Genomic DNA, 27,215 nt, shown 5'->3' with positions numbered 1-27,215 from the left:
TCAACCTGAAAAATATACTGAAAATACAGAAAAAAATCAGGCAGGGTTTCTTTACACTCAAATATGCAATTTTGAATTGTCTAGTTATTTACTGTACTATAGTGTACTTAAAAACTAGCATTTGTATTCTAGACTGAGTATTAGTTTGAGCGATGTTTTTATAATGCAAAAATACATTCTTGTTGAAGACAACTCACACACTGGCAACTCTAGAGACAGCACCTACTGATACAATTACACACTGGTGTTCATGTTAGTTCTATTTATGTGCAGCACTTTGGTATGCAGAAGTGATTTTATTTGAAATGTGACTAAAATGGTAGCTGTTGCATTATTGCTATGTTAAAGACAGGTTAATTCAGGCCTATTTCTATATGTACACATACAAACCTATTTTAAGTTCAGAAAAACACAGCTGATGTGCTGGTTTTTATGTCCCTTTTCCAGATAAACTCAGCATAAAAGGCATTGCCTTTCCAGTTATTACACAAAGGTTAAGTGCTAGAGACAGATGGGAGAATTTATTTATTTATTTATTTGCATCTCCAACTCCCTCCTCCTTTCCCCTGCTTTTATCTGGCCTGAGTGAACTCTTATTTATTCCATCTCCATTCATCTGCTTCACTCCTCCTTAGTTCTCTGTAGCTTTTGCAAGAACATATAAATAATAAGCTATTAAACACTACTCTTGGTCTGTTGTGACTTCTTCCTTTCATTTAAAGCACTTTCTGGGACTTTCAAGATGAATCCTGCTTCTCAGTATGACTTCTGAGTATCTGAATATTGAATTATTGAAACCTTGGAAGTACAGTATCACACTGATTGAGGAAGACAGTTATGACTCAGAACTGTGCCATCTTTTATTTTGATAACATCACAAAATCATAAAACAGAATATTAATATACTGTATACATGTCATAAAATGATATTTCATTATAATATGCACATCAAAGAGTAATATCTTATTTCCTAAAAAAAAATCACTATAAAGAAACAAAAAAGCAAAAATGATTCAACATGTTCATGTTAAAATGACATTAAAATTCATTCATTGCTCTGAAAAATTTTAATTTCGAAAGATTTATTCCTATCAAAGGAAGTCAACCAGGTCTAAAACTTGCCCTAACTGATGCATTTTGGGACGGAATGTAACTTTATTAAGTCTGGAGAAGTCAAAATCTGAATCTTGATATTCATCTAACTCTAGTATTAAAGACAATGCACTTTACATGCTTTCAGAATCAATTTCCTAAGGTAACGGTAATTATTGTATAATTTTGATGCATGTTCTAGGAGTTAATCTTCTGATATTTTATCTGATTAGCTTAATCCATAAAACACTTACATGTTCATTTTATTTAAGAAAAAGTAAATAATCCTGAGTTAGCTAGGAAAATCTAGCAAAAAGCCTCTGGGATCAAGTTGAACAGCTCACATAGACCACATGCAGCTATCCCATGTAAATGTGATCTCCATTAGAAAAGATTTACTCACTGCTTAAAAAAGAAGTTATGATATTGCTACAATGCTTGCTCTTCATCCTCTTATCATAACAATTTCCCTGTCATATTAATGACAAATATATCATAATTATCTCTTTTCACCTTCAGCTGGAAAAGCACAGAAAAGCCCTTAATCTAATTGCATCTCTAAATTCAGAGGAAAACAGTCAATCATGGTAAAGACTTGTTTGAAAAATCAGTAATGATCTGCAATTCACAGATTCGAGACAGCAACATCACTATGATATGAAATACTGAAACACCTTCTGGACAGCAGGACGAGTTTGTAACTTCTGATTTATTTTCTTATATCAACTTTGCCAGCCCATTATTAACATTAAAATAACTGCTGACATCCAGTTCGAGCCTGGGCATCAGTTCTGTAGAAAGCTCCGCTTCATCTCAGTAGTGTCAGAAGGCTGGTTTAGAGGTTATGGAACATCACTTTGTTCTGTTTCCCCTCCTCACCTGGCAGCCCAAGTATATTCTTTAAAATGGTAATACAATTAATCCACATAATGGCTTGGGAATGTAATGTAAAATGAATTTAAAAAAATCCAATTTCAGAACTGCCGAATTCGTTTAGCACAAGCAGCATTTTGGCTTAAGCCCAGAGAACCCCAGTTCTAACAGGGGTTTTATTCAAAACTATTGAAGCACATATAGAGCAAAACAAAAGTATGGCTTCTTTACAGAACATTGAGTTCTATGCATTTCATAACAACAGAATTGTCAGAAGTACAGCTTAGTGTAAACTGTCAAGAGCACTAGGTTTGCAAACCAATGCCACTAACAAAGAAGTATATATATGGTTATACCCTCTGTAGCTAAACAGAATCTGGCCTGGGTGCATTCTGTATTTGAAGGCTGGGAGCTTGAGATAGTCCAACCTTTAAAAAAACTAATACATTTTTCATTTGAAAGGACACTTTTATTATTATGACCTTAGAGTCTCATACATACCTAGATGTTTTACTTTTTTTCTGCAACACTGCTGCATCTATTAGCTATGCTAACATGAATATCACAGATATTCCCCCTAACCCTCCAGATGCTAATGCACTAACAGTGGCAAAACAACTATACAGAAAATAAAAGAGTAATATCAGCTACTCATATCACATATTTATAGCAAGCATACATATCCTTATGTATGCACTGGTTTGCTTTTACAGGGCTATGTACTCTGATAATACCTACATCTTCTTCAGCAAAATACTAACACTAAATGAGATTTGGGAATTTGCTTCTCAGAATTTTTTCTTTGAATGGTGCAACTGCTAGGGCAAAATTTAAGGAACAAAGACGAAAAATAAGATGAAAAAATTATGACTTTTACAGTTGTTTTAACTCAAAATAGATATCATAAGTGTAGCACAAAATAACTTAAAATAGCACAGTATTTCTCTGTGCCTGAAAAGGGTGATGAAAAGAGAATTGTTTAAATTTAGCCGCTCTCTGTTCATTAATATTCCATGAGTCTCAAAATAATTTGTATAAATTAAAAAATAATTTTAGCAAATAATTTTGCTCCGTAGAACATGCTGAAGCAATTTATTAACGATATTTATTATCCCTAACAAGAGCAGCATCACTTAGTTTGATACAGAAGGCAAATAAGATTGCTTCTTTTTTGTGCAAGTGGATGTGTATGGCTCTTAAAGTAAGATTTCCTAGGTATAACATCAATTTCAAATATTTTTTTTTCAGAAAATATGATGTTGAAGACAGCAAAGCATAAACACACTATTTGTTTGGTTGTCCAGGTGTAAATCAGCAAAAATAGCAATTTTTGGGAAAACACAAATTTCTCTCTTCTACTTCCCTCATTTCCTAAAACACCCAAACCTAAAAGGTCTGGGAAAACCCAAACCGTAAACTGCTACACTAACACCTTCTACAAGACAGTGGGAAAGAAGTAGCATGGGAGTACTGTGCTTGTAAATTCTGGAAAGCATTCAAGGTCTCCCAGTAGCATCTTTGGCACGGTGTATTTTCTCACTATTCCCTACTGTAGACCAGTAATTCCTTCAGGGCCTGTAGTAAGGCACGACTGAACCCATCATTTGAAAAACTTGCAAACATTTTGTCTTCAAGACTGTAAATATCATCAACATTACAGAAGAAATGATGTTTTAGCTTCTAATTAGGTCTATTCTTGAGGTCAGCTTACTCAGTGTCATACTGTTTATAAATATATAAATACTGTTCTAGAAGTATATCCTAGAATACATTCTGGAGACTGACAGCCAAATGTGAATACTTTGTTCTAAAATAAGCATACAGAAGATTACACACATGCACATTTATGTATGTAAACACACACATACTAAGTGTAGGTATAGTTTGTAATAATATTTCTCTATAGCAAGTTCATTTTATATATATATATATCTCTGACACACTAAAAATCTAAAGAATTTTTAAAGAATGTTCTGACTTTATTGGTTCACAGCACTGAGGATCATCCTAACATAATTACATGTTTAATATAAATTTTCTAGATGATATTCATAAATGCTTCATAAATGATGCCTGTTTAACATATCTAAGAACCAAAAGAAGGTAACACTTCTACCTGTCTTGCAGAAGAAAATTAAAATATCACAAGACTACTGAATCACCTAGAAATGCCCTGGAAAATAACAATTTCTTGGTTCTTTTACTTCTCATTTGTAAATCAACATTCTCAAGGCATCTTGCTGATTTCAAAATAATGACCAGAAATCTCTGATAAAAACTCTGAGGTAAAAAATAAATGCATAATGAATCACTAAAGCTATTCTGTACTGTATTTTATTGCATTTCTATGCCTTGTGTATTTTATCCTTACTTTTATAACATTATTTTCATAGAGTATCCCTTACATAAAATTAAATATCAAAGAAGTCATTACCATTACAATAATTAAGTAAGGTTGTGTTAATATCCAAGATATCTGACTGCCAATGGTTTTAAATATTTTGTGTTCTACCATTTCATTCCCAAAGGATGAAAGAAAACATATCAGTAATTCAGGGCCAGTTCCTGCCTGTAATACTCACCCTGTATGGTATAAAATCTCTTTACATTAATTTAAGGTCTAATCAGAGAGAGCACAGAGGAATAAGATAGCTTCAAGCCTGTATTTTTTCAAAATCAGATGATTGCAAAGGGAAGAAACTGAGATATCACCTGAAGCAGAAGGAATGTTGTTAGCACCCCAGGAAACAAAGAGCTATAGAGAAAATATCTTGTACTGGCCATATGAAGACCAAAATGTAACAAAAGATGCTCTCATCAGGTGATGTAAAATGATAGATATTTTACTATGACTGACAATAATATTAGCATCCTTCTGGTAACTTAGAAAATTATTCTCTACCTACCCAGACACCTATAGATTCAAGGTAAAATACTTCACTGTGCTTACAGTCATCCTTCACCATATATGTAGCATATCCTGACTTCAAATTGTTGGCACCTCTAGCTGGTGCATAGGGGGTATTAATGAAATTAACCACATTTGCCTTTCACTCAATTCCCACAACCCTTGAGATGTGAGTGGCTTCAATTCCAGCCAACTGTCTTGCCCAAGCCTCTCACAGAAATATAAATAGAGATTTAACTTTCAAAGGATCCAGCCTGTGTTTTGGGTTTTGTGCTGTTTTTTGAAGTTTTGAGCTCATCTATTTTATGTAATGTAACTGCAATAATATTGCCTCCGAGTTAGCTCTGCAATAATTCACTCTTGGTACAGCAATAATTGAGTAAACAGACGCTTCTACCAGAGGCATTCTTTTCTATTATTTATTGTAATATTTTTTCATAATGTAATGAGAAATATTTCCAAAGCAACATTTTTGTCCTTTCATGTTAAATTAATTTACAGTGCTATAAGCCATAATGAAAATAGAGAAATCATCAGCAAAACAGCATGTTAATAAAGACAGATTTCAACAAAGTTTTTTAACTAAACTTATAAAATAATTTTTTCTATTTCTGTCAGGCCCAGCTTGTCTTTATTTGTTCACAAGCATTCAGACATACAGTGAAAATTATGTAACAATGAAAAAGCAGAAACTACACCAGAACAAAGAAATTGAGACTAAAAAATATTTTTTAACTTAAGCACATCTGATTCATATTAGCATATTTCATTCTAAATATCTGCCTCTGTCTAGTATGGAAAACATCAAACTCCAGTCTGGTGTTGCAAATATCTTAGAAAAAATATTAAAAAAAAAAAAAATCAAATTAACTAAACCATCCTCCAAAATGAAATTTAAAAGAATAAAATAATTTTTAAAACCCCCATAGCTTCCTCTCCCTTTCTTCCATCTCTCCCCAACACCTGGCTCATAGCCTCTATATTGAGCCAAATACAATAGGTGCTGATGATTTGTAAAAGTCCTTTTCAGACTCAACAGGACTTGAGCCTCCCAGGATTAGGTTTAGTGCAAGGAACTCATAGCTGTGGAAACGTAACTGCAGCTGCAAATTTGCTCTAAAGACAACATGTGGCATTTCTTCTTTCATACCCTGATCACAGAGCTGGATTAAAACTGGGTAATGACCCTGGTTTTACCTGAGACAGCATGCAGCCCAGCACCACTTGGGTGTGAAATGTGTATGTTAGATATCTAACAGGAAACACAAGATAATGAAATAACAAGATGTCATGTACTAGCTCCCATTGCAGAAATAACATTTCTTGGTACTATTTTTCAGGCGGTGCTAACCCTCTATAGTCCCACAGATTGAAGTCTAAAATAAAATGGGTAATTTTATTTTTTAAAGCAAATCAACAAGATGGGATTTAAACACTGTTGCAACTCTTACTCACGAGGTATGGAACTACAGTACCACAGTTAAAAAAAAGAGATGATCTGTTGAGGTTAATGCACTGTTGTGTCTGTAATAGGTGTAACTTAAGTGAGAACAGGTTTATTTTGTAGCTTTGATCTGGCAGCCTTCCAGTTTGTGGGAAGAAAGGATTTGCCACTTCATTTATAGATCAGTGAAATACACTTTGATATAAACAATACAAAAAATAGCATGACAACTGTATGCTTTCCCCAGCAAAAGACCTTTGAAGTTCAGCAATGAAATTTAGTGACTCAATCTTTTGATTTTTGTACTTAGTCCTCTAGGAAGTGCATCTTGTTATTCTTTTTTGCTGAACTATTAAGTGGTTTTAGAAAAAGTCATTAAAATTATGTCTAACTAAGCAGATTGAGGTAGAAATTAAATTTAAGTAGGTTTAATACAGTAGACAATGTATGATATTTCTGGAGAGGACATAATTTATATCTTTAATCTGCTTCATTATTAGTTAACTCTCACACTTGGTCCATTGGCAATGTTCCCATAAAAAGCTGTAATATCTGATTCAGATAACAGAAAATAAAATTCTGGCATAAAAGAAAAAAAGTCTCATAGTCTCTTTTGAGGATTTAGTTATTTCACAACAAATTATCAGTATAACCTGACAGAAGTTCTTTTTGACTGATACAGATTTGTCAGTCACGCTTCTATAAACTATAGGGTCTTCTCACATGAAAAAATATGCAAAATAAGAAAATAAAAATGTTCATCTTCAGAACTGATTAATATCGATGCTTCTTGGTGCTCATGGCCTCTTTTGTTTTTTCATTATGTTTTCAACTGTATAGACAGTACAGAACTTAAACCATTTATTTTAAATCAGGAGTCCAGATCTTTTCACTCACATACCAACATCTCTGGTGACTTAGTATATCGTATTAAAACCAACTTAAATAACCAGCTGATGAGCAATGTATTCTTTTATCTGCTATATTTGTTCATAAATACTGTCTTCTGTTTTATGCCGTAATCTGGTCTATTGAAAGCTTCTAATTTATCAAGGTGAAAATGGACAGTTAAATTTCAGATCTCTCCTGCTATTCCTCCAGCCTCTTCCAGATCTATTCTGATTCAGCAGAGTTATTCCACAGAAAAGGACTAATGCAAAAACCTACTGTATTATTGCAGCTACTTTAAATCACAAAGGGACCTAGATTAGCATATCTAAACCACAATCACCCACACTTGCAGGTAAACTGCTAAACCAGACTGAGAATGTCTTGGCATAAAAAGCTTTCAAAACATATCATAACCCTAAAAAGACTCCTACCTGTCTCAGTGACCAAAGTATCTAATAAAAAAGTGACAAGATACAGTAAATGCAGAGAGAAGGAGAGAGAGGAGAGAACAAGGATTCCACAAGTCTTAAGAAAATGAGCATCATTTCCATTTCACATACCTGAAAATAGAGATCTGTCTTTTGTATGCACGGGGATAGCAGACAAACTTACTGTCCACTATGCTTCCCTTCTTGAGGCCTGTTTTGCCTCATTTTTTAGTACTAAGAAAAGCTGTTTCCCTGGCCTCCGTCACTGACCGCTACCAAAGACAACTAATATGCTACAGAAACAGAAGGCAAATGGATTTCCACACTCTGGTGTGGGCTCTTTTCACCCTGCTCCCTTCCCTGCCCTCAGAAAGAGCAGTCCTGCATACAGTAGAATTGCACAAAGGATTCATGGGCAAAAATCTAACTGATTATAGTAGCCACGGAGTAGTTTCATAGCTGTGGCTGTTCAGATGTCCTGACAACTACAGATGAAATGAAGCAATGAAAACCTTTTTCTGCAACAGCAAGAAAGCCCAAGTAGTGGCATAAAGGAGCTGAAATCCTTTCCCTAAGTGAACAAATATTTGGTTTCAAGGAAATTTTCTATGGAAAAGAAACACATGAAGAACAGAAAACATTAACATTTTTCCCACCTGGTGACAATGGTAAGACAAGCCAGAAAAACATTTCTCAGCAAGACAGAGAAAAACCAAACAAATGTTACTGCCTCAACACTTATGAGACATTCATGTGGACAGGTAGGTCAGCAGAACACACAGCTTAAAACCTTGAGTGATCTGGCATATCTTCACATATTTCCATAGTTACCTATGACTAAATTCGTGGTCATCATTTGGGGGAAAAGTGATTTCAGCAGTCTGAGTTTACATTTTGATTCTCTTCAATCACCTCATGGGGAGCTGCACGATTTAGAAATATACTGAGTGGTAGCACCTACATTAAACTATAAGCTCTTTAACCTGTTTTAAGTAAAAGACAATCAAATGAAGAATTTAAAAAAACCCACAAACACTGTTAACATTTATGAGAGACAGAGAGAGCTCGCGCAGAAACACACACACACACATATTTTTATATATCTATAATCACATGAAGTTTAGGCACTGGTGTAGCCAGTTAGTTATTTAGCTACTCCTCTTAGATTCTCTCTAAGTCAGAGGAGAGACATACTCTTCTCCAGAAGGCAAATAGCCCCAGGTCAGCTGGGCTAACCTGCCCTCTGGAAGTGCTTCTCTCTTACCATTGTCTGTGCAGAACTATCAAGAACAGGTATTGCAACCAAGCTGAGCTGGGTGGCACAAACTCCTGCAGCAACACAAGTTCAGAAACACCTCTTGGACATTTCTTCACGGTGTGAGCAGGTACAAACATGAGCTACTGTTGCATTGCTAGTGAGATGAAGACGATGGGATAACTACATTTGGCCAGCCACATAAAATAGGTGTCAGAAGCTGACTCTTCCACCCTATCAACTACAGTATTCCAGTAAGGGAAGGTGGCAGATACACAACAGACTGGTTGCATGGCCTCTAGAAAATGTAAAGGCAGACAAAACACTGAAGAGTTGACATTAGTGTGTTTCTATAATCTGTTTACTCTGTGTGTAACAACCAATTACTAGATACAAACAGCAGAGATTGTGGCTGCTTGTATTTTTATTGTGTATTGTTTAAGGACACATCCTCCTAGCTTCACCTAAAGAAAATGCAGAGACGACAAGGTTATTTGAAAAAAAAGAAAAGTATATAGCACACAAGGTTGAACAGGTTATCTGAAACTGTATAATCCTAAAACCAGATAAGAATAGATATGAAGGATAATAGGATATATAAAAACATAATACATATAACAGAAGGACCTATACAATAGAATTTATGTGAGCCTACATCTGATCATCAGTGTCATAGGCTCTAAATAATGTCATTCAATCTCATGCAAAGCAGCTCAATACTGCTATTTTAGGGTACTTGGTAGATATCATAACATCAGATGATTCCCACATACAAATAAGTATATATAAAATCAGAGAACTGCAAGACAAAAATAGAAATTATAAACCCCAGAAGGAGTACTAATGCACATTCAAGTAGCTATATATTTTTGTTACAATATTCAACCTCTGAAAATGCAGTAACTATACTAACAATTTCAGAGAAGATAACCCCAAATCTAGTTAACTTTACTGAAACAAAATATAACAAAACTATGATAAATAACCATAATTTAAGGCTGGCTTTCCAGAATTTCCAAACAACATACATTTTACACACCCCACCCCACCCACCCCCCCCCCCAAATCCCAAACATCAGTTTACAATCTCCTAATGTAATTACAGCACTGCCACAAAGGAGAACAAAGGTCCTCCTCCAGAAAGCAGCTAATATTTTCAGTGGTAACGGGCGATGAACCCACTGGAATCATTACAAAACAGACTGAGGTAATACTTCCGTACTACTAATCACTTTAATAAAAAAAAAGAAATCACAACCTTTCATTTCATATGTGGGATAAATGGCAGTTTATGTGGTGACCATCAAGACACTGAAATCGGGCACCCAAAAGAAAACATGCAAAATGAAATAGTATCCAATGAAAAGAAATGATTCAAATGAAAAATGTGGCAGAAAAGGATAAACGCATTTATGGAATTTTGTACAGACAAAAAAGATTCAATTTCTTGTCAGCAGTTGAAAGAAAGAAAGTCTGAACTTCTGACAGAAAATGAAATGGGGCACTCACTTGGTGATGATATAGACAAAGTTATTGTGAAACATGCTGTCAGTTCAGGTAGTGAGATTTGCTGTGTTACGGTATACAAGTGCTGCACAGTGCATTAATAAAGAATAGCTAGTATTGTGAAAACATGTAAATTCACATGCAGAAAACCTGTGCTATGGCAGCTATGTACTCATAAAAAGGAAAAGTTTGCAGCATTTCTTAGAAGACAACTATTTTTGTCAGTACGGTCTAAAAACCTTTCACAAAACAAGTAGAACTTGTCTCTGAAAAGCATTTGTGATTTTATTTTATTCCTTATTTGTATTCTTTGTAGGTCATCACCTGCTTATATAATCAGGAAGACATCTGCCCTAAGCCAAAATTAATACTTTTCCTCAGTTATGCACTATATAATTTATTTTTTTTATATTAACATGTTAATAATCACAATACAAGCATTTTTCTTTTTACCTGCTTTGGGAAAATACACATCTGGTCTCATTAACAAAAAATTATGTGTGCTTCAGTCATGCGTTTTGAATAGTCTGGTATGAGGTATAATTGCAAAAGGCACAGATCCCCTTTCAAACTCATTAGAATAATATAGTAAGAGCTAGCATTGCGTTTTTGCAAACAGTTTTTATTGATTAATCACTTTCAAATAAATCTGCTATAAACAATACAAAGTAAATGGAAGAACTAAACGGCTGGTTAGGCTGTACCAGTAAATACTGTTGATCACAGGAAGATTAAATGGCAGAAGTCTTCAAAATTTTGGTAACCACTGAATCTCATTGCTATCATTACAAGTTGATGGGCTACAGTGAAACATGGCACATGCTTAGTAAGATTATGAGATAGCCCATCCATCCACTTCTTTGGATGTGGGAGAACCTGTTTTAGAAAAGCCTACACAAACAGGGATGAGGCATCGTAGAAAAATTATAAAGTCAGGAGAAAATGCAGGAATTGGAACCTATTCAACAACCTAGTCAGCAAACCATCATATCCATTCTATCCCATTTCTATTTGTGATTTTCCGTGTTCTCCTCTAACAATCTTACTTAATACAACACAACCTCACACTTCATGCTACAGAAGCTTTTCCCATCTAATCTGTGTTTGAAAAATCTGTGTTTAAATTTGGTAGGGTTTGAATGCTGATCTGCAAGTGAAAATTTAGGACCATACTTCTGGTGTGCTTAATAAACTTTTAAAGAGGAAAAACGTAAGTCAACCAAGTGAGCATATATTATGTTATTTAGCACATTTGACAAATGGGATTTTTCTTCTACCTTGATTATGAGAATGTGTGCAAATAAGAAATTAAAGGAAGACATTTATCTTTCTTCTTGTTTGTAAACAGCCACCTTATATGTGAGATTTCTGACAACTGAGAGCTGTTTGTTTTCCTGAGAATAATTTTCAAGAATATTTACATCTCACTCTAGTAACCAAGTACGAGATCTCTTGATAAAACAAGGCTTTTACCTTCTAAAAGAAAATTGTCATTGATTAGGGGTTTGTTCTAAGTTCAGAAACAGGAATGACAGAAGCAGAATACATCATTAATGTAACCACTCCTGGATAAGGTGCAGCATCAATACATTTTCTGCTTTTATGAAATAGATTATCCAAACTAAATTAATTGAAACAAAACATTTGACAAAAAGTAGCAACTTCTAGGTATCCGTTTTATTGCTGATTTCCTGACCACTTCTCTCTGATATCCAGCTAAGAACAGCAGTTGTGCCATTGCCTTCCCCATTGAGAATCAGCATTTAAACCACCCTGTGAAAGTATTCAGCTTTCCACTAATGTAGCACTATGCAGTACTTGACTCTACACAGCTACTCCAGTTCCCAGCTTTTCTTCTCTTCCTTCTGTGTTATTCCTCCCTGCACTGAAAGCCTCCTGTTCCCCATTTTCATATCCTTACCTACATCAAAGTACATCATTGTATGGAAGTGACACTGAAATTGCCATTGTTATTTGAATAGAGTAAAACCACAGTCTCAAAAGATAGCAGGAATACTGGTGTGTCAATATGATAAGGTACTGCTTGACCACATGCTGGGCTGTTAAGCAGCTTTTTAATAAAACCGTTAGTTCTCTGAGAAGGAAAAATAAACCACAAACCAGCAAGCCTAATCCAGATGACAAATCACAGTAGTGTAAAACAAACATAAATAAACATAACTGAATTTATTTTCAGACAATCCTTAGAATGAATTTGAAATGGTTACTCATTTGCATGTCTTTTAGGACTTAAAGCTTCAAACACAAATACACATTTATATCTATGTGCATAAGAAGTCTCATTGATTTCACCAGTTTTACCCATTTTTATAGGGCTGTAGATTATACACTCTTTGAACCAACAATGTGCCTTCTATAGTAGCACATTAATCATAATGTAGTTGAGTGGTATGACATTAAACTATGTTAAAAAGTGTCTTTGGCCCTTTGTGCTACTGGATTGTTGCATCTATCATGTCTATCTATGGTTTATAAAATAAAAATACACCACAGAACCTGACTGAACATAGGTACCATCTCTGTCCTGCTCTTCAGGCACATTTATACACACTATACACTGATATATTGTCAGAGTTACCAGAAGCTACCTTTTTGTGTTGTAAAGTACTTCTGTCCCCTCCATCCAATATATTCAATTAAAAATATAGGTATTAACACAAAACACTATGCTGTTACCAAAATATATGTTCCTACTAGCAAACTAGGAACTCAGTGTGAATAGACCTAATCAGAAGGACTGTAGCCTGTAGGAGATCTCAATCCAGAACTGTACTAACAATTCGCACTCTGCTTGCGCAAAAGAATCAATCTGATAATATACTACCATGGTAAATCCCAATTAAAAAATAATTTTTTCAAGCAAGTCACCATTCATGTTTCCTTGGAGGAAACTTTTATTTTAGGCATAGACTAATGGATTAAGAGAAAAAACACTTGGAGGCCAAAGGTTGCAGATTTAAATTCTGTGCATAAAGAAAGAAACCCCAAACTTAATTTATGGTACTCTGAAATATACTTGTACTACTTTCATTGCTTACTTCTAGTTTCCACCTTTCAATCTTCCCATCAGTTTCCACTAATAAGAATAATTCTAAAATACATAACTATTTTTTTTTCTCTGTGCTCCCTTCTCCTCCTTCATCTTTTTCTTTTTCCTGTCCACTTTTCCTCCTCACTCACTTAAACACATTACTCAGGAACTCCTGGGAGATATGTATGAAATTTTCTCAAGAAATAGCAAGAAAGTTTTCAGTTTCTTAACTTCTCATATTAAAGCTTTTCCATTTGTACATTTAAGTAAAAATTATTTAGGTTACAGAATAATTGACTATATGATCAATGATTATGTGATCAGATCAGAGATCACATAATCACAGAACAATCAAGGTAGGAAGGCACCTCTGGAAATAATCTGATTCAGCCCCCCTGCTCACAGCAGGCCACGTCCAGCCAGGGTTTGAAGATCTTCAGTAACAGAGATGCCAACCTCTCTGGACAGCCTGTTTCATGATTTGACCATCCTCACAGTATTTTTTTTTTTTTTCTTTTTCTTATGCTAACCTGGAACCTCCTGTGTTTCAGTTTGTGCCCACTGCCTCTTGTCCTGTCACTGAGCACTACTGAGATGAGCCTGGCTCCATCTTCTTTACACATTCCTTGTCAGGTATTCACACACCTGGATAAGATCCTCCTGAGCCTTCTCTTCTCCAGGCTAAACAGTACCAGCTCTCTCAGCCTCTCCTCATGTGAAAGATACGCCAAAGCCTTAATCATCTTTGTTGCCCTTCACTGGACACGCTCCAGTAAGTCCACGTCTCCCTTGCACTGAGTCCAGCCCTGGACCCAGCACTCCAGATGAGTCTCACCAGTGCTGAGCACAGGGGAAGGGTCACCACCCTCAATCTGCTGGTGATGTTTTGCCTAATGCAGCCCAGGGTGCTGTTGGCTGCTTTTGAAATAAATGTGCCAGATGTTTAAGGACAAAATTAAATCAGTCCAAGGAAGATGAAGAAAAACTTTTCCTAGTATTAGCTAGGTGAGCAGGCACTTCGCTCTGACAGAAAGCATTCAGATTCAAGCATCTGGTCTCAACTGGTATGGTCGCAAACGAGCGCCATAGCCATGATGCAGTCACTGGCCATGAGGGAGTTTTGTCTCCAGTCAGGAATTCCATGCCTGCCAAAACTGCAAGTGTAAGTTCACAGAGGTTTCGCTGGGTCAGTTTGGCACTTGCTGTTAAGAACAAAGAAAGATTATTCCCCTTCCTCACCATCACAATACTGAAAAATTCTTGACCAGGTCTTTTCAAAGTAATATCCAATATTTTAGAAAATCCATATGGGAACTTTCAACTCAGAGATAATATCTTGCCCTGTCTCAGATTAAGCTGTAATAGCTCTTGTGTTAAAGTTAGATTTTGGAATTTCTCTTCTATTACTCAATGGAGTAAGATGTTTCTGACATTTATTCCATTTCAGGTACTAAGGAACAGATTTTATTTCACAATTGGTAACAGGTTAGTGTAAAAGGCAAATCTGGAGGATTAAACTTTTAAAAAAATAGGTGAGGGAAAAAGATTATATTTGCTTTTTAAAGCTTTCGGAGAACAATTTCAAGCAGATGTGAGAAAGTGTTTCAGAACAGAGACTGGAAGTACTAGAAAATTAATTAGTATAAAATATTTTTTAGTAAAGTCAACTGAACTGAGAAAGGATGTCACAGATACTCTCTCTTCCCTGTTAGTCAGGTTCATCATCTAATCCATACATCATGTCAGAAAATTAACTGTGCTATATGCAGATTATGTTTGAAATAAAGTTGGAAAGAATTTTATTCTCTCGAAGAACCTATACTTCTAAATAATCAAGAAGAGTCAGGAACATGTGTCTGCCTCAACTTCCTACTATTGAGAAAACAGCTGCTTGGACACCTTAAAAATAGGTGAGCACCACTGAAGTGTTGATAGGATTAGGAGACACAAGCATGCCTTGCCTGCTGTTCATGTCCCTTGTTTTAGATAAAAACAACACTGTGAGAACCTTTGGGTACTGCCCATACTATACATTCTTAGGTATAACTTAAGGTACTGCATATTTTTCATATTATTAGCAACAAAACTCCTGCATCTAATGGAAAAGTAAGGTTACAGGCTAAGTGAGCATGAAGGTGGTAACAAAAATAAATTTGCTATGTACTTCATGCCAAAGTTATTAACTTTGCTTCATTTATCATATGTTGTTATAATTTTAGTCAGTCTACACTCCAATAATTCATCAGTTATCATAGATTATTTCAGATACATTTGATAACCTGTGTATATAGTATAAAGCACTCTCCAGTTATTGTTTAACTAGGTGTCACATGCAATATTCTTTGTCAAATTTCAGTGAAAAAAGCCCTGTGATTAAATTCATCTACAGGCTTAATATTAAGTGATTGCATTCATAAAATAACAGAATAAATCCACCCTAGCTTCAAAATTGTATCTAATATTACATAAACTGTATAAAATGTCACATACAATTATTGCTAAAAAGACAAACCAGAGGAGTAATTAACATAGTTGAGAGTTCATATCCCTAGAAGTACGAAAGCAGAAAGTAAAATTAATTATTTTCATCTCCCTTGTATGGTTACTTATCAAATCAGGCCTCATGGGGACACATGATGTATTTCAACTAGACAATAAAAAGCAGCACATAATTACACAAGTCCTTGGAGTAACTGGCTTGTATCCTTGAAAATTCTCCAGAAAAGTATTCTAACTGTGTGAATCACCTCAACTATTACATTGCTGTCAGTTCAGACAAATGATGCATGCAAATACATGCTTATATAAACAAACAGAGTGTTTATAATACAACAGTTTAATATAATTACATCATCAGGTAATTAGAATGTGCAGTTATGTAAGTCTCACCCTTCTCCTTCTGCTACGGAATGAACTGCTAAGTACTAGGGGAAGATTAATCTTTACCAGTGACATTTGAGCTAATGGTTTCTGAACATGAAAAGCAAAAGAAACACCTAAAAATGTGAGATTTTCCTAGACAAACAACTTCTGCTATATAAAACACTTTCTGCACAGCAAGACATTATTTTCCTAGTTGTTTAAAAAAATTAATTAAAGCTTGAGAGTGTAAAGCAGAAAACTGCTGGATTGCTGGATTGCAAGATAAACACTTTTAGCAACAAGGAGATAAAGCTACTACTGAACTCAGAAATTTAGTGTTTTTTATTATTTGTGTAGAGAAATCTTTATCAAAACACTGCTTTATACCTATTGCCTAAAAATAGCAGATTAAACCAGAATCGTAATATTTCAGGACTCCTAATGACTATTTTCACATTATCCAAGTCCATGCAACTGCATAAAGAACAAGACAGAGACTGCGGATTTAAGTCCGGATATCATATTTAACCACAACTTTATAAACCTAGGTAGTTGAAGTTTCTTTCAAAAGACTCGTGAGACAGTGATCTTTAATCAGAAACTACCATTTTGTTTTACTTCCTAGGATCTGGATTCAGCCTGGCTGATGAGAGAAAAAAAAATATGACTTCATGTGGAAAAAAAAGTCAACTGGGAAAAAGTCAACTAGAAAACTGTAATCCTGGATGAAAGCATTTAGGATCTTTTCTATGCTGCAGTTCGTGGTTATACTACATGTAGTAGTATAGATGTTTAAAACGTATTAAGGACATAGGCTGTATTTGAATGTGTCTATTTGTTTACATGTACAATTTACATAGTAAATTTCTTGGGATACAAGTAATTGTCTGATGCATTTTATAGTGTAAGGACATTTCTGGTCCACAGTACAGAGTTAAAAAACAAGCTTATCACTATTTATGGTTTATGGGGCTAATGATATGGATTAGCGAACAATAACCCCTTTCCACAAAGTACATAAATGCATATTTCTGAGGTTTCAGTGACTTATTAAAGCTCCTTTTTGTTTGAATCTATTATATGCATAAGCTGTGCACAAACTGCCACATTTTTGTCAGGATCTAACTTTTCACCCTTATGCATGAAAGTGAATTATGAGAGAGAACTCTTGGAAGCAAGGCATGAAGATTGAAATAATCAATGCAGCAATAACTGAGGAACAGATAAAAAGCCATGCTCTCTTTCCTGACCATTCAGTTGACATCACTGAAATTGTTTTATTGACAAAATTGTGCTTTAAGAAGTAAAACTCCTTAATATTTGCTCCATTATCCAGTTTTGTAGCCACATACATAGACAATATTTGCACCATTACCAGGAAACTACCTATTTGGACAGGAAACTTTTACCATGAAGACTATTGATATGGAGCACTGTGTTATGACTATTGCAAATATTACCCATTTTAATGAATTAATTAATTTTACAGCTAAGCACTCTGAGACTATTATATAAATTTATTTTTTTTCTCGCTTTTGAATAATTTCCTTATGTCATTCAAATTATTTATTTTTTAATGAAAACTTTTACATAAGAAGAACCACAGCATAAGATTTGACTTCATGACCTGCAGAACAGTTCAAAAAACTGGATGTGGCTTTGTGGCTTTTTGCTTATAGCTAGCCTTAGTTCCAGAGAAGGATGAAAGACCTATTTAACTTGCTAGTATATCTGTAGACATAGCCTCCACTAATTTATTCCCATACTCTGTTTCCAACTGACTTTCACTGGCATTGTCCATTCACATGTGAAACTCACATACACATCATCAGAAAAATCTATTGGATACCAGTGGTGAAACAGAAGTTTATGTAAGTTTGTGTTTTCATCTGTACATATGCCCTTCCAGTAATGGTGAATTGCTACAAAAGCACCATTTATCATTTGAGAATAATGCAAAGTCTCCAGAAAAACCTGCAGTCACTACAACAGCTTCACAGATGTTAACACATTGTATTACTGAGTAAATAAATGCACTGCTTGGTTCAAATAATTTACAGTTAACTTTCCTGAACCTAAAACATTTGCTATTACTGCAATCCCTATTCTAATAAGAGAACTGACTAAAAATGATGATCTAATTACTAAGAACAAACACTACTAAAAAGATACATGCTTCTGAATTAATTGTAGTTAAAGACTATGCCTCAAATCCATGATAATGTAATGAACTGGAGGAAGATGCAAATCTCAAATGGCTACTTGTTCTTAAAAAAACACAGAAAAAAAAAAAAAGATCTTTCCTATGGGAAAGATTTCCCAAAAATTTCTATAAAAAAGCCCCATTCTGTTTACTTAAACATAACTTTCCTTATTCCAGTAGAAATAAGGAACTTTTCGTCTACTTGAGGAAAAGAAAAAAAAAAAAAAAAAAAAGACAGTTCTACCAGCTTTTAGAAAGATATCCATCACACTTCCTTCAGGAGAGGGCATTTGAAAATGCACTTATGCTTCTTTTATCATGAGATTTCTTCTGGAGGTTTAAAAACGGTATTAAGAGGCTGACACAGTGACAGGCCCAGGAAGAAAACCAAGTTGATCTACACAGAGACAGATCAGCAAGCAGATGCAAATTTAAAAAGCCCACAACAAACCACACTATCAAAATATTTCCTCCTGCAATTATCAACTCTAACTAAAGTCTAAAATTATTGTGCTGGTGGCGGACAGCTATGTATAAATCTTTTCAAAGCAAAAGACAATATAACAACCACTTTTTTTGCCTCTACATACTAATGTTTCTTCTTAAGATGTAAGAATAATTTCTCTTGTACAGCCAAGATTAGTGAACAGAACGATGTTTGCTTTTTGTATGTGAAAGAAATAGAGACTGTACAACAGTTTTTACCCTTCCTGCCTTAGAAGATCTGGTATTTAAATACCAAAACCCTGGAAAGAAGAATTGAAAATTTAATCTTACATCTCAATTGAAGTGCAGAAAAATCTTTAGAAGAAAGCTTACAGTTCAAAGCAATTGTTCACATGATGGATATTTTTATGTACTTCATTAAGTATTTATGGAGGGAAGGACTTGTATGCATTTATTTGTCCTTTCATCTATAGCTCTGGATGGTTCTTATATACAAATTAAAAAACTCCAAGATTTTTAGGTATCGCTATTTTGCCAAATAATCCATTTTTCAATGACTACATCAAAAATAACTTCTGCAAATACTTGGTAATTCAATTGTTTTAGCACCATTACAATCAAAACAATAATCTGGAGAATACAAAAAAAATAGTCTATATTGAAAATTAACCACTCAGTCTAGAACTATCTTCCATTCAGATCTGCTCTCCAGGATCCTGCAACTGAATTCAGAAACGCATGAGGACTTAAGGTATATTATTATAAAATCAAATCAGCATAAAGACAGATCACAAATAAAAATGTGGTTCAAACTTCATTTTGTCCAGTGTAACAGCTGTATATTTTGGAGTATAATGTAATAGAATTTAGCACCAGTTCAGTTAAACAGTTAAACCCATGTATTAATACAGTAGTGCCAAAAGAACATAGTAGTATTTCCATTCAATGTACTTACTCAACATTATCACTTAAAATTTTTCAGAGTGTATTTTACATAAATAAAGGCATAGAGCCTTCAGTGCCTGGAATTTGCAGTTTTGAACTTTCTGTCAACATGAAAGTCATGCATTATCAAGGAATATTGGAAGAAAGGACCCTGCCTTCCAAACAGCCAACCAACCTCATATTTAAGAAATCTAAGACCTCATGCAGTAATATGTGTATTCCTCTCAGTAACTGAAGAAAGCACAATGAAAGCATAACAACATATTTCAACAGCACCATCTCAACTAATTATTTTTCTTTCTCCTCAAGATTCTCTAGAACACCAAATACAACATTCTCTCTTTTATAAGATTTTTTGTTTCCAGAGGAAAACTGTCCAGTCATTAACTATGAACATTTTAATCGTTATCTCTTTTTATTATCACAATAGAGCATGTTGACTACAATCAAGTACCAAATTAACATTTTTAATGTATTTGAATGTAATGAATGAAAACTAATTCAGTTAAGCTACAGAAAATAAACTTGATGCAATTTATATAATTTTTATAAATATCAGAAATGTTTAATAAACTCTCATGTCTGTCAAGTGCTCAATTAAAGACTGTAGCTTGGTAGAGTAATTAATTTTTACGTGATAAAAAAAAATCTACATGACCATTTCAGCAGTTTCCTTCCTGTACATTTTAAAGCTGTACCTCAAGACACTTTTTCAAATCTGTTATATGCTGAAAGATGTCAGACAGAATCACGATGTGACTCACTTTAGATCCCTACAACAATTTCCAAAGCATCACTTAAAGGTTAGTAGTAGAATTAGTTCTCTTTTGCAAAACAGTTTCAGTTTTGTTGAGGAGTTGCACATGGAAAAAAAACCCACCACTTTGAATACCTGACATGTCTCTAAACTGAAGAGCTTGACTTACCTGCCACTGTTTCATGAGCTCCCGAACCGTTTTGGCATCCTCTAGTATCTTTTCTTTGTGTGTAGCATCCTGCAGGACATTTGCAGTTGTTTCTGCTTCTGTAAGCCAAGCAAGGAACTTTTCAAGATCCAAGTAGAATTGCTGCAACATTCTTAGGGCTGATTCCAGTGCAGCTTCACGCTCAAAAACCCTGTGCAAGTACAAACAGTCAAATGCAGCACTCTTGGGAAGAAAACAAATCTTAATCATTAAATCAAAATATAACAAAGACACACTGTATATTTTTCATGTACCAATCAAGGTAAGTTTGCAGATACATTAGCTACAGAAATTGCACTGTATGTTTGGCAGGTAGGGTTCTGTTTTTAATATTTTCTCCTGAAAAGTAGTAACTGGAATTCATCTGGTAAAAAATTAAGCAAAAGTAATTCTTTGAAAGTACTATGCCTGAAACATGCACAATGGAAAAAAAAAAAGAAAAAACCAAACCAAAGCAACACAAAAACCCCACCAGAAGTAATTCTCTAATTTGTTTTTATCAAAGACTTATTTGTTTACTTATTTGTCATTAACACTAGAGTGGGAAAACTTTTTTATTTTCAGAAATCACAAAATAGTTCCTGGCCAGTGCACAGTATTATGTATTTAACTATTAGTTTTTATGACTTGAAACCTTTGGGGATTGAATTCAACAACTTAAACCCTAATAACAGTGAAGTTTGGTGTTTTTCTTGTGTTTGATTTTGGTTTTGGGTTTTTTTTAATATGAATGTGATAAATTACAAGAAATATCTCTGTCAGCTACATAAATACAGATGCTATCTTATCCTTGGAGAAGATCTAAATCATAGATTGGGGAAGAACACTAAAGGCTCCAGCAATTCTGGTGATGAAAAAACATTGAAGTATATCTGTGTTCTGACAGCATTTACGTGCAATGTAGGTGTCACATGTACTCACACACATTTTTTACATTGAACTAGATCTAAATATGGATTCAGAAATGGGAGCAGGTTGTATGACATACTGTTCATTAACATCAGTCTGTCAAGGCTACTTAGCTATTGTATTACATGCATATTTGTTCAACATCAGCGTGGTAACTGAGTCATTTTTTAAACTCAGAAAATATATAGTAAAGGCATTTGATAGTTTGTGTTACTTCAAGTGGAAAGTACACAATTTGATGCACACCTATGTTTAGTCTACAAATCTGTGGTGATCTGAATATTTTTAGATAGATTTTCTGTCTATTTTCACAGTTATTTAGAGACTAAGACACTAGATTTTAGCAGATATTATTTCTAAAATTGTAATTTATCATAACTTTACCAGAGGAGGCCATGAAATTTCTAAGTGCTAATCTCTATTTCTAGTTGCTAATCTCTATATCCTGCTTGCTGTCATTAAGAGGTTGTACTCCTTCGTAAATAATGACATCATCCTAAAACCTAGTACACTATTTGAAGGAAGAAAAGAAACAAAAAATTAGCACTAGTTTGCCAAGTGGCACTGACTTAACATGCTTTTCAATAGTATGTGAGTAAATTGCAGCAGAAGATAGTAAGAACAGAAAAATTCAGTCAGGGTACAGGAAAGGACAACCACTTCAGAAAAAAAAAAAAAAATCCTTCCTAGGACTCAAATCTCACAATAGCTACCATATTTCTAACATATTTTTACGATATCTTTAATATCTTATTTGCTCTTCCTAACTATTTTGTAAAAAAAAATAATTTATTCTTAGATCTTTTTTTGATTCAAAAACTGAGAAAGCTATTGATTACAAAGTCATCCACCAATTTTTTAAAACTTAAAAATGGACTGGATTTTTGTCTCAGATGCACCTTTTGCCATCTACAAGAATTCTCCACACTATGTCACTGTTTAGCCTAGGGATAGAATGTATCCCTAGGGGTCTCTTCGGAGGAGAGTGAGACACACTTAGCTTCAGAATAGTGAACATGATCTCTTTCCCAACTATTCTACATGGACATAAACATGGCTTGTGGTTAGGCCACTCTTCAAATTTAAAACAACTGCAGTGAAAGAATTTGTTGTTCTTTTGTTAAACTAAAAACTAATTAAATAGATATAACATCTAAATATATACATTAAATCAGTATAAACTTAGAAAAAAACCAGTAAGAAACAGAAAATCTTTTACCTGGAAAACACTATACTGACCTATTTATCACTTTTAGCTCAAAAATAGCATCACATTTATTCAATAGAATTTGGAAATGGAATAAACTTACATAAACTAAAAATTTTATCTAGTTCTTCAGAGCACAATTCTATTGTAAGATATGCTTTATAGAATTATTCTAATTCAATTTTCAGTGTGCAAAATGACAGCTAATATCAGTGCCTTTGCAGAATCAGGTATAACACTTTTTTCACATGTAGTTCCTTCAAAACATTAAAGGCACTTTTTTAACTACAATCCAATTGAATTCCTCTAAATGCATAACAGTGCTCTAATAAGAGCATTCTGCAAGTACATAGTGAAATAAAAGAAAAAAGAAAGAGGGCTTAAATCTATTTGTGTATAGTTAACTTTTTGCATGGTATCCTGAGAAGTAGGACCCAAAGCTACATTCATCCACCTGTGTAAATACCTACTGCATTTTTAATCGCAAAAAATAAGAACACAAGCACAGATATGAAAAATATCTGTGGCAGAGCTATTAGAAGTATTACTCAAGATCAGAATTTATGTTTTAGAGACTAAATGAAAAAACATTGTATTTTATTGATCTGGGTAAAGAATGAAGTTTTAGTTATGAAGAATCTTCTGGCACTTCTATGATGCACAGAAATCTTAAGGCACATAAGTCTTTCAGCCTACAGAAATATGTTACTTATCTCTAAGCATGTTAATACACCCACCAGAAAATATCTAGTACTTCGCATTTTAAATTTTTGATACGTCTAACTTGCAATAAACATTCAACTACATTGACAGCTCTGCGTCCTATCAATAAGCCTCACTCTACTTGGCTTTCTAATTGCTTCAAAATTATGAGGTTAGACTAGAGAAAAGAATGTCTAAAAATGAAGAATAAAACTGAGTATCAAATCCAGCATGTGATAAGATAAATTGCACAAAATTATAGGGGAGATAAAAACACATATATTGAACAGGAAATTATTGCACAAAAACAAAATAAAGATGCTTTCTTTTTAGTTTGTATCATCCAAATATGTTTAATTTCATAGTGTAAGAAAAGAACATGAAATAAGCAGAAATATATTTAAAATGGAAAAAATGGTAAATGGAAAACTGCACAGTAGGAACACTACAAAATACTGTTGAAATACTAAAAGATAATCATAACAAAAATTATTTTTAATAGAGTAATCCTGTTTTTCTCTGTTCTACTGTGATATAAAAATAAGCATATAGTGGTATAACCAAAAGCTTCTTATTCATGGGGGAAATACTGAAGGTGGGATTCATCTTATTTCCATCTAGACACACAGAACTTATGCAACTACACTCCCTCTGCAAAACATGTAGACAAGTATTTCTGGAATTTAATTCCTCCTCCCTTGTCTGTATACATCTGTTGAACCAGATTCAAGGTCAGAGTAAATTTTTTTCTGTTGATTACAATAGTAAGTTGCCTAAAGCTTACACAATTTTATTTTTACATGAGCCTAAATTTTACACAATTAAAAGTAGATAAGATGGTCCCCAATCTAGTCTGGGGACTGATTTTTAGGAACTAGTGGCACAAACAACAGTGGACTGACCAACTCTAGTTGTCATATGAGCTTTGTTGCAGGACAGCAATTATGGTACTCTCTTAAGAATGTGTTAGCTGAAGGCTTCAAGTTGAGAGAAATTGGAAGCACTACAGCGGAATTGAGTCACACAATAAATGTGGACATTCATGATCACAGGAAGACTTTTTAAGGGTTTAAAGAAAAAAATCCACAAAAAAATAAAAAAATACCAGCCTCTTCAACAAGACATTACTGTGATGCTGAGAACTTTTAAAAGTAATATTTTTAAAACATAGATGTTTACAAATGTTTGGGAAGATAAGCAGGGCAAAAGTTATTTGAAATCTGTGTGATCTTTAAGGTCATAAGCCAGGTACTGTATTATTTATTAACTAAAAGTCAGAGTCCGTACAGTGATACACATACAAAATAAATACATACAACAAAATACAAAATCTATACAACTGAACATCTTGTTATGGAATCTAACAAGAAAAGAAAGTGCTGAGGTATGGGAATGATGGTGTCAGTGAACATACTGCAAGAGTTCTTCATTCAACAATCCCCAATCCCATACAACATAAGGAATACAGTGTTTGGAGAGGTTCCATGAGTGTGCATAACAGATTTTTCTTCAGCTGTAGTATTTGCTACATAATTTGGAATGAATCATTCACATTTTCTGAATATCTGTTTGTCTGTTTCAAATTCTAATGCTTATTTACATTACAAGATATGTTCTGAGGGTCAGTGTTTAAATAATGTTTTGAGAAGCTCAGATAACAGGACATAATAAGTGCAGAGCATTATGCCAATGTACACTACACTGTATTAATAGACAATACATAACATGGAAGGAAATATATTGAAGAGTGAGCACAGAAAATATTCCTAATGGACAAACTAACAAATTTCTCTAAGGGCAATAACAGTCGAGAAATTCTGCATCATTCAGGGTTCAATAGATTACTAAATTACACTTCCAACTGAAGACTGTGTTGATCTAATGTTATCACACTGAGATTTAGAGAAAAATATCCTGGACTACTGGCTGACAAAGTATCAGTAAATGGTTTTACTTCTCTAGTTCATGTGGTTCTCTTTATAACTGAATTTTCTCCTTTCTGACATTACAATTCCATGCAATTTAAAAAAAAAATGTTACCTGAGTTTACCTTTTCTAGAGCCAACTATCACAGACAATTTGAACTACATGCATCTTCCTATTAATGCTGGAAGCAGCTTGCAGTTTTTCATGAGGATCATATCCCTTCTGCTCGCGTGACAAAGGAACAACTGCAAAGCTTTATTGAAACATTTAATTTTTAATACTAAATAAATTTATGGTCTTACTGGTAACTCTTCAGCTGATTTAACTTGGACTGATAAAAAACCTATCAAAGAGGCAGAATAATTTAAGCTCTGATAAAATGGGAACACGAGGAGATGTCACAGATATGAAAAGAAAAATAAATTCTTTAAATTAACATTAAATTCTTAAAATAACTATTTTTGATATAATTTTGAAATGCAAATTCAAAATAAATCACACTAATTTATTTTGGGGATGCTGCTTAGAGGAACTTTCTTCCAGAATCTAGGGAGTAGGATTCTACAGTGCCAGTTAAAGTTATTAATACATGCTAGTAAGTGATTAATCTGCAGATTAACTCTGGAACAGGTGATACGCATTAATGTGGAAAGCTATGTTGAGACATTTTAAGTACTGCTTTCACGTGGTTTTCTGGATCTCAAACAGCTTGACACCTCACTCAGGGACACATAGTATTTTTCCAGTAACAATTTTGCTTTAATGTTCCTTTTAGTTTGACCACCCTGATAGAGGCTACTAACTTTTCTCTCCTGTAGAGCATTGACATGTGTATTCTGAGTGATCTTTATACATATGTGCTTACGTCCCACTATCACTATTTAGTCTGGCTTGTTGAAAAGTGTTCTTCATCCAGTTGATCCTAGAGTAATGGAAATTGCTCACCTGTGTGCAATGTTCTACCTCTGAAATGACTTCTATGTTGCAAATGATTAGAAAGCCTCAAAGTGTGACTAAATGCAGAGCCACAATATCAGGATCTGAACCACTTCAGACATCAGTGTTCAGATGTAGCTGACATTCATCCCATTATTCTTATCTTCCCATTATTCTGAGTGGGGAACCAGGAAAGCTTTGGTGTGCTGGTACAGAATCTCGTACTTGAAAGACAGGTTTTCAGGTTTTTTCAGTCATTTTGTGCTTTAGTCCCTTCCTGTAAGGACTAAGGGACAAACCTGATGAAATCACTACCTCTAAAAAGGCAACAATAACTTTCTAGAACTCTTTGCCTGATCTTTATCACTGCTAATATTTCCCTGAAGACAGCTGATGTGGAGAACTGAAAGAAGGAAAGATTTCATTTCAGTGGTGGAAATGTCTTTGAATAAACAAGAAAAAATGTCTTTTTTGGAGCCCAGTAGGAACATACAGGTACTGCCCTGCTGATTCAGGCATATGAACAGGATTTCTACCAGTGACATATTTCTTTCTATATTTGTAAGTGCGGTACTTCTCTCTGCCTTACATTTATTTCTCATCAGTGCGATCTGCTGGCTGAAAGCTGACTCTCAATGTCTTCAGATAAGTTGAAGGACATCTC

The 27,215-nt window shown here is 34.3% G+C and overlaps 1 protein-coding gene across 10 annotated transcripts in view; it reads right to left on the bottom strand.

The window, feature by feature from the left end:
* Nucleotides 1–27,215, bottom strand: part of DMD (dystrophin) — a 1,148,563-nt gene that overhangs the window by 240,674 nt on the left and 880,674 nt on the right. For all 10 annotated transcript variants that reach the window (XM_074814589.1, XM_074814586.1, XM_074814591.1 and 7 more), the window contains one exon: nucleotides 20,833–21,022. In XM_074814589.1, coding sequence (XP_074670690.1) covers nucleotides 20,833–21,022 — 190 coding nt within the window. The remainder of the gene's footprint in view (nucleotides 1–20,832; nucleotides 21,023–27,215) is intronic.

The sequence above is a fragment of the Strix aluco genome, chromosome 2 (genome assembly GCF_031877795.1).
Source record: "Strix aluco isolate bStrAlu1 chromosome 2, bStrAlu1.hap1, whole genome shotgun sequence".
Taxonomy (NCBI): domain Eukaryota; kingdom Metazoa; phylum Chordata; class Aves; order Strigiformes; family Strigidae; genus Strix; species Strix aluco.
Note: the sequence above shows the minus strand (reverse complement) of the source record. Positions and strands in the feature narration are given on the sequence as shown.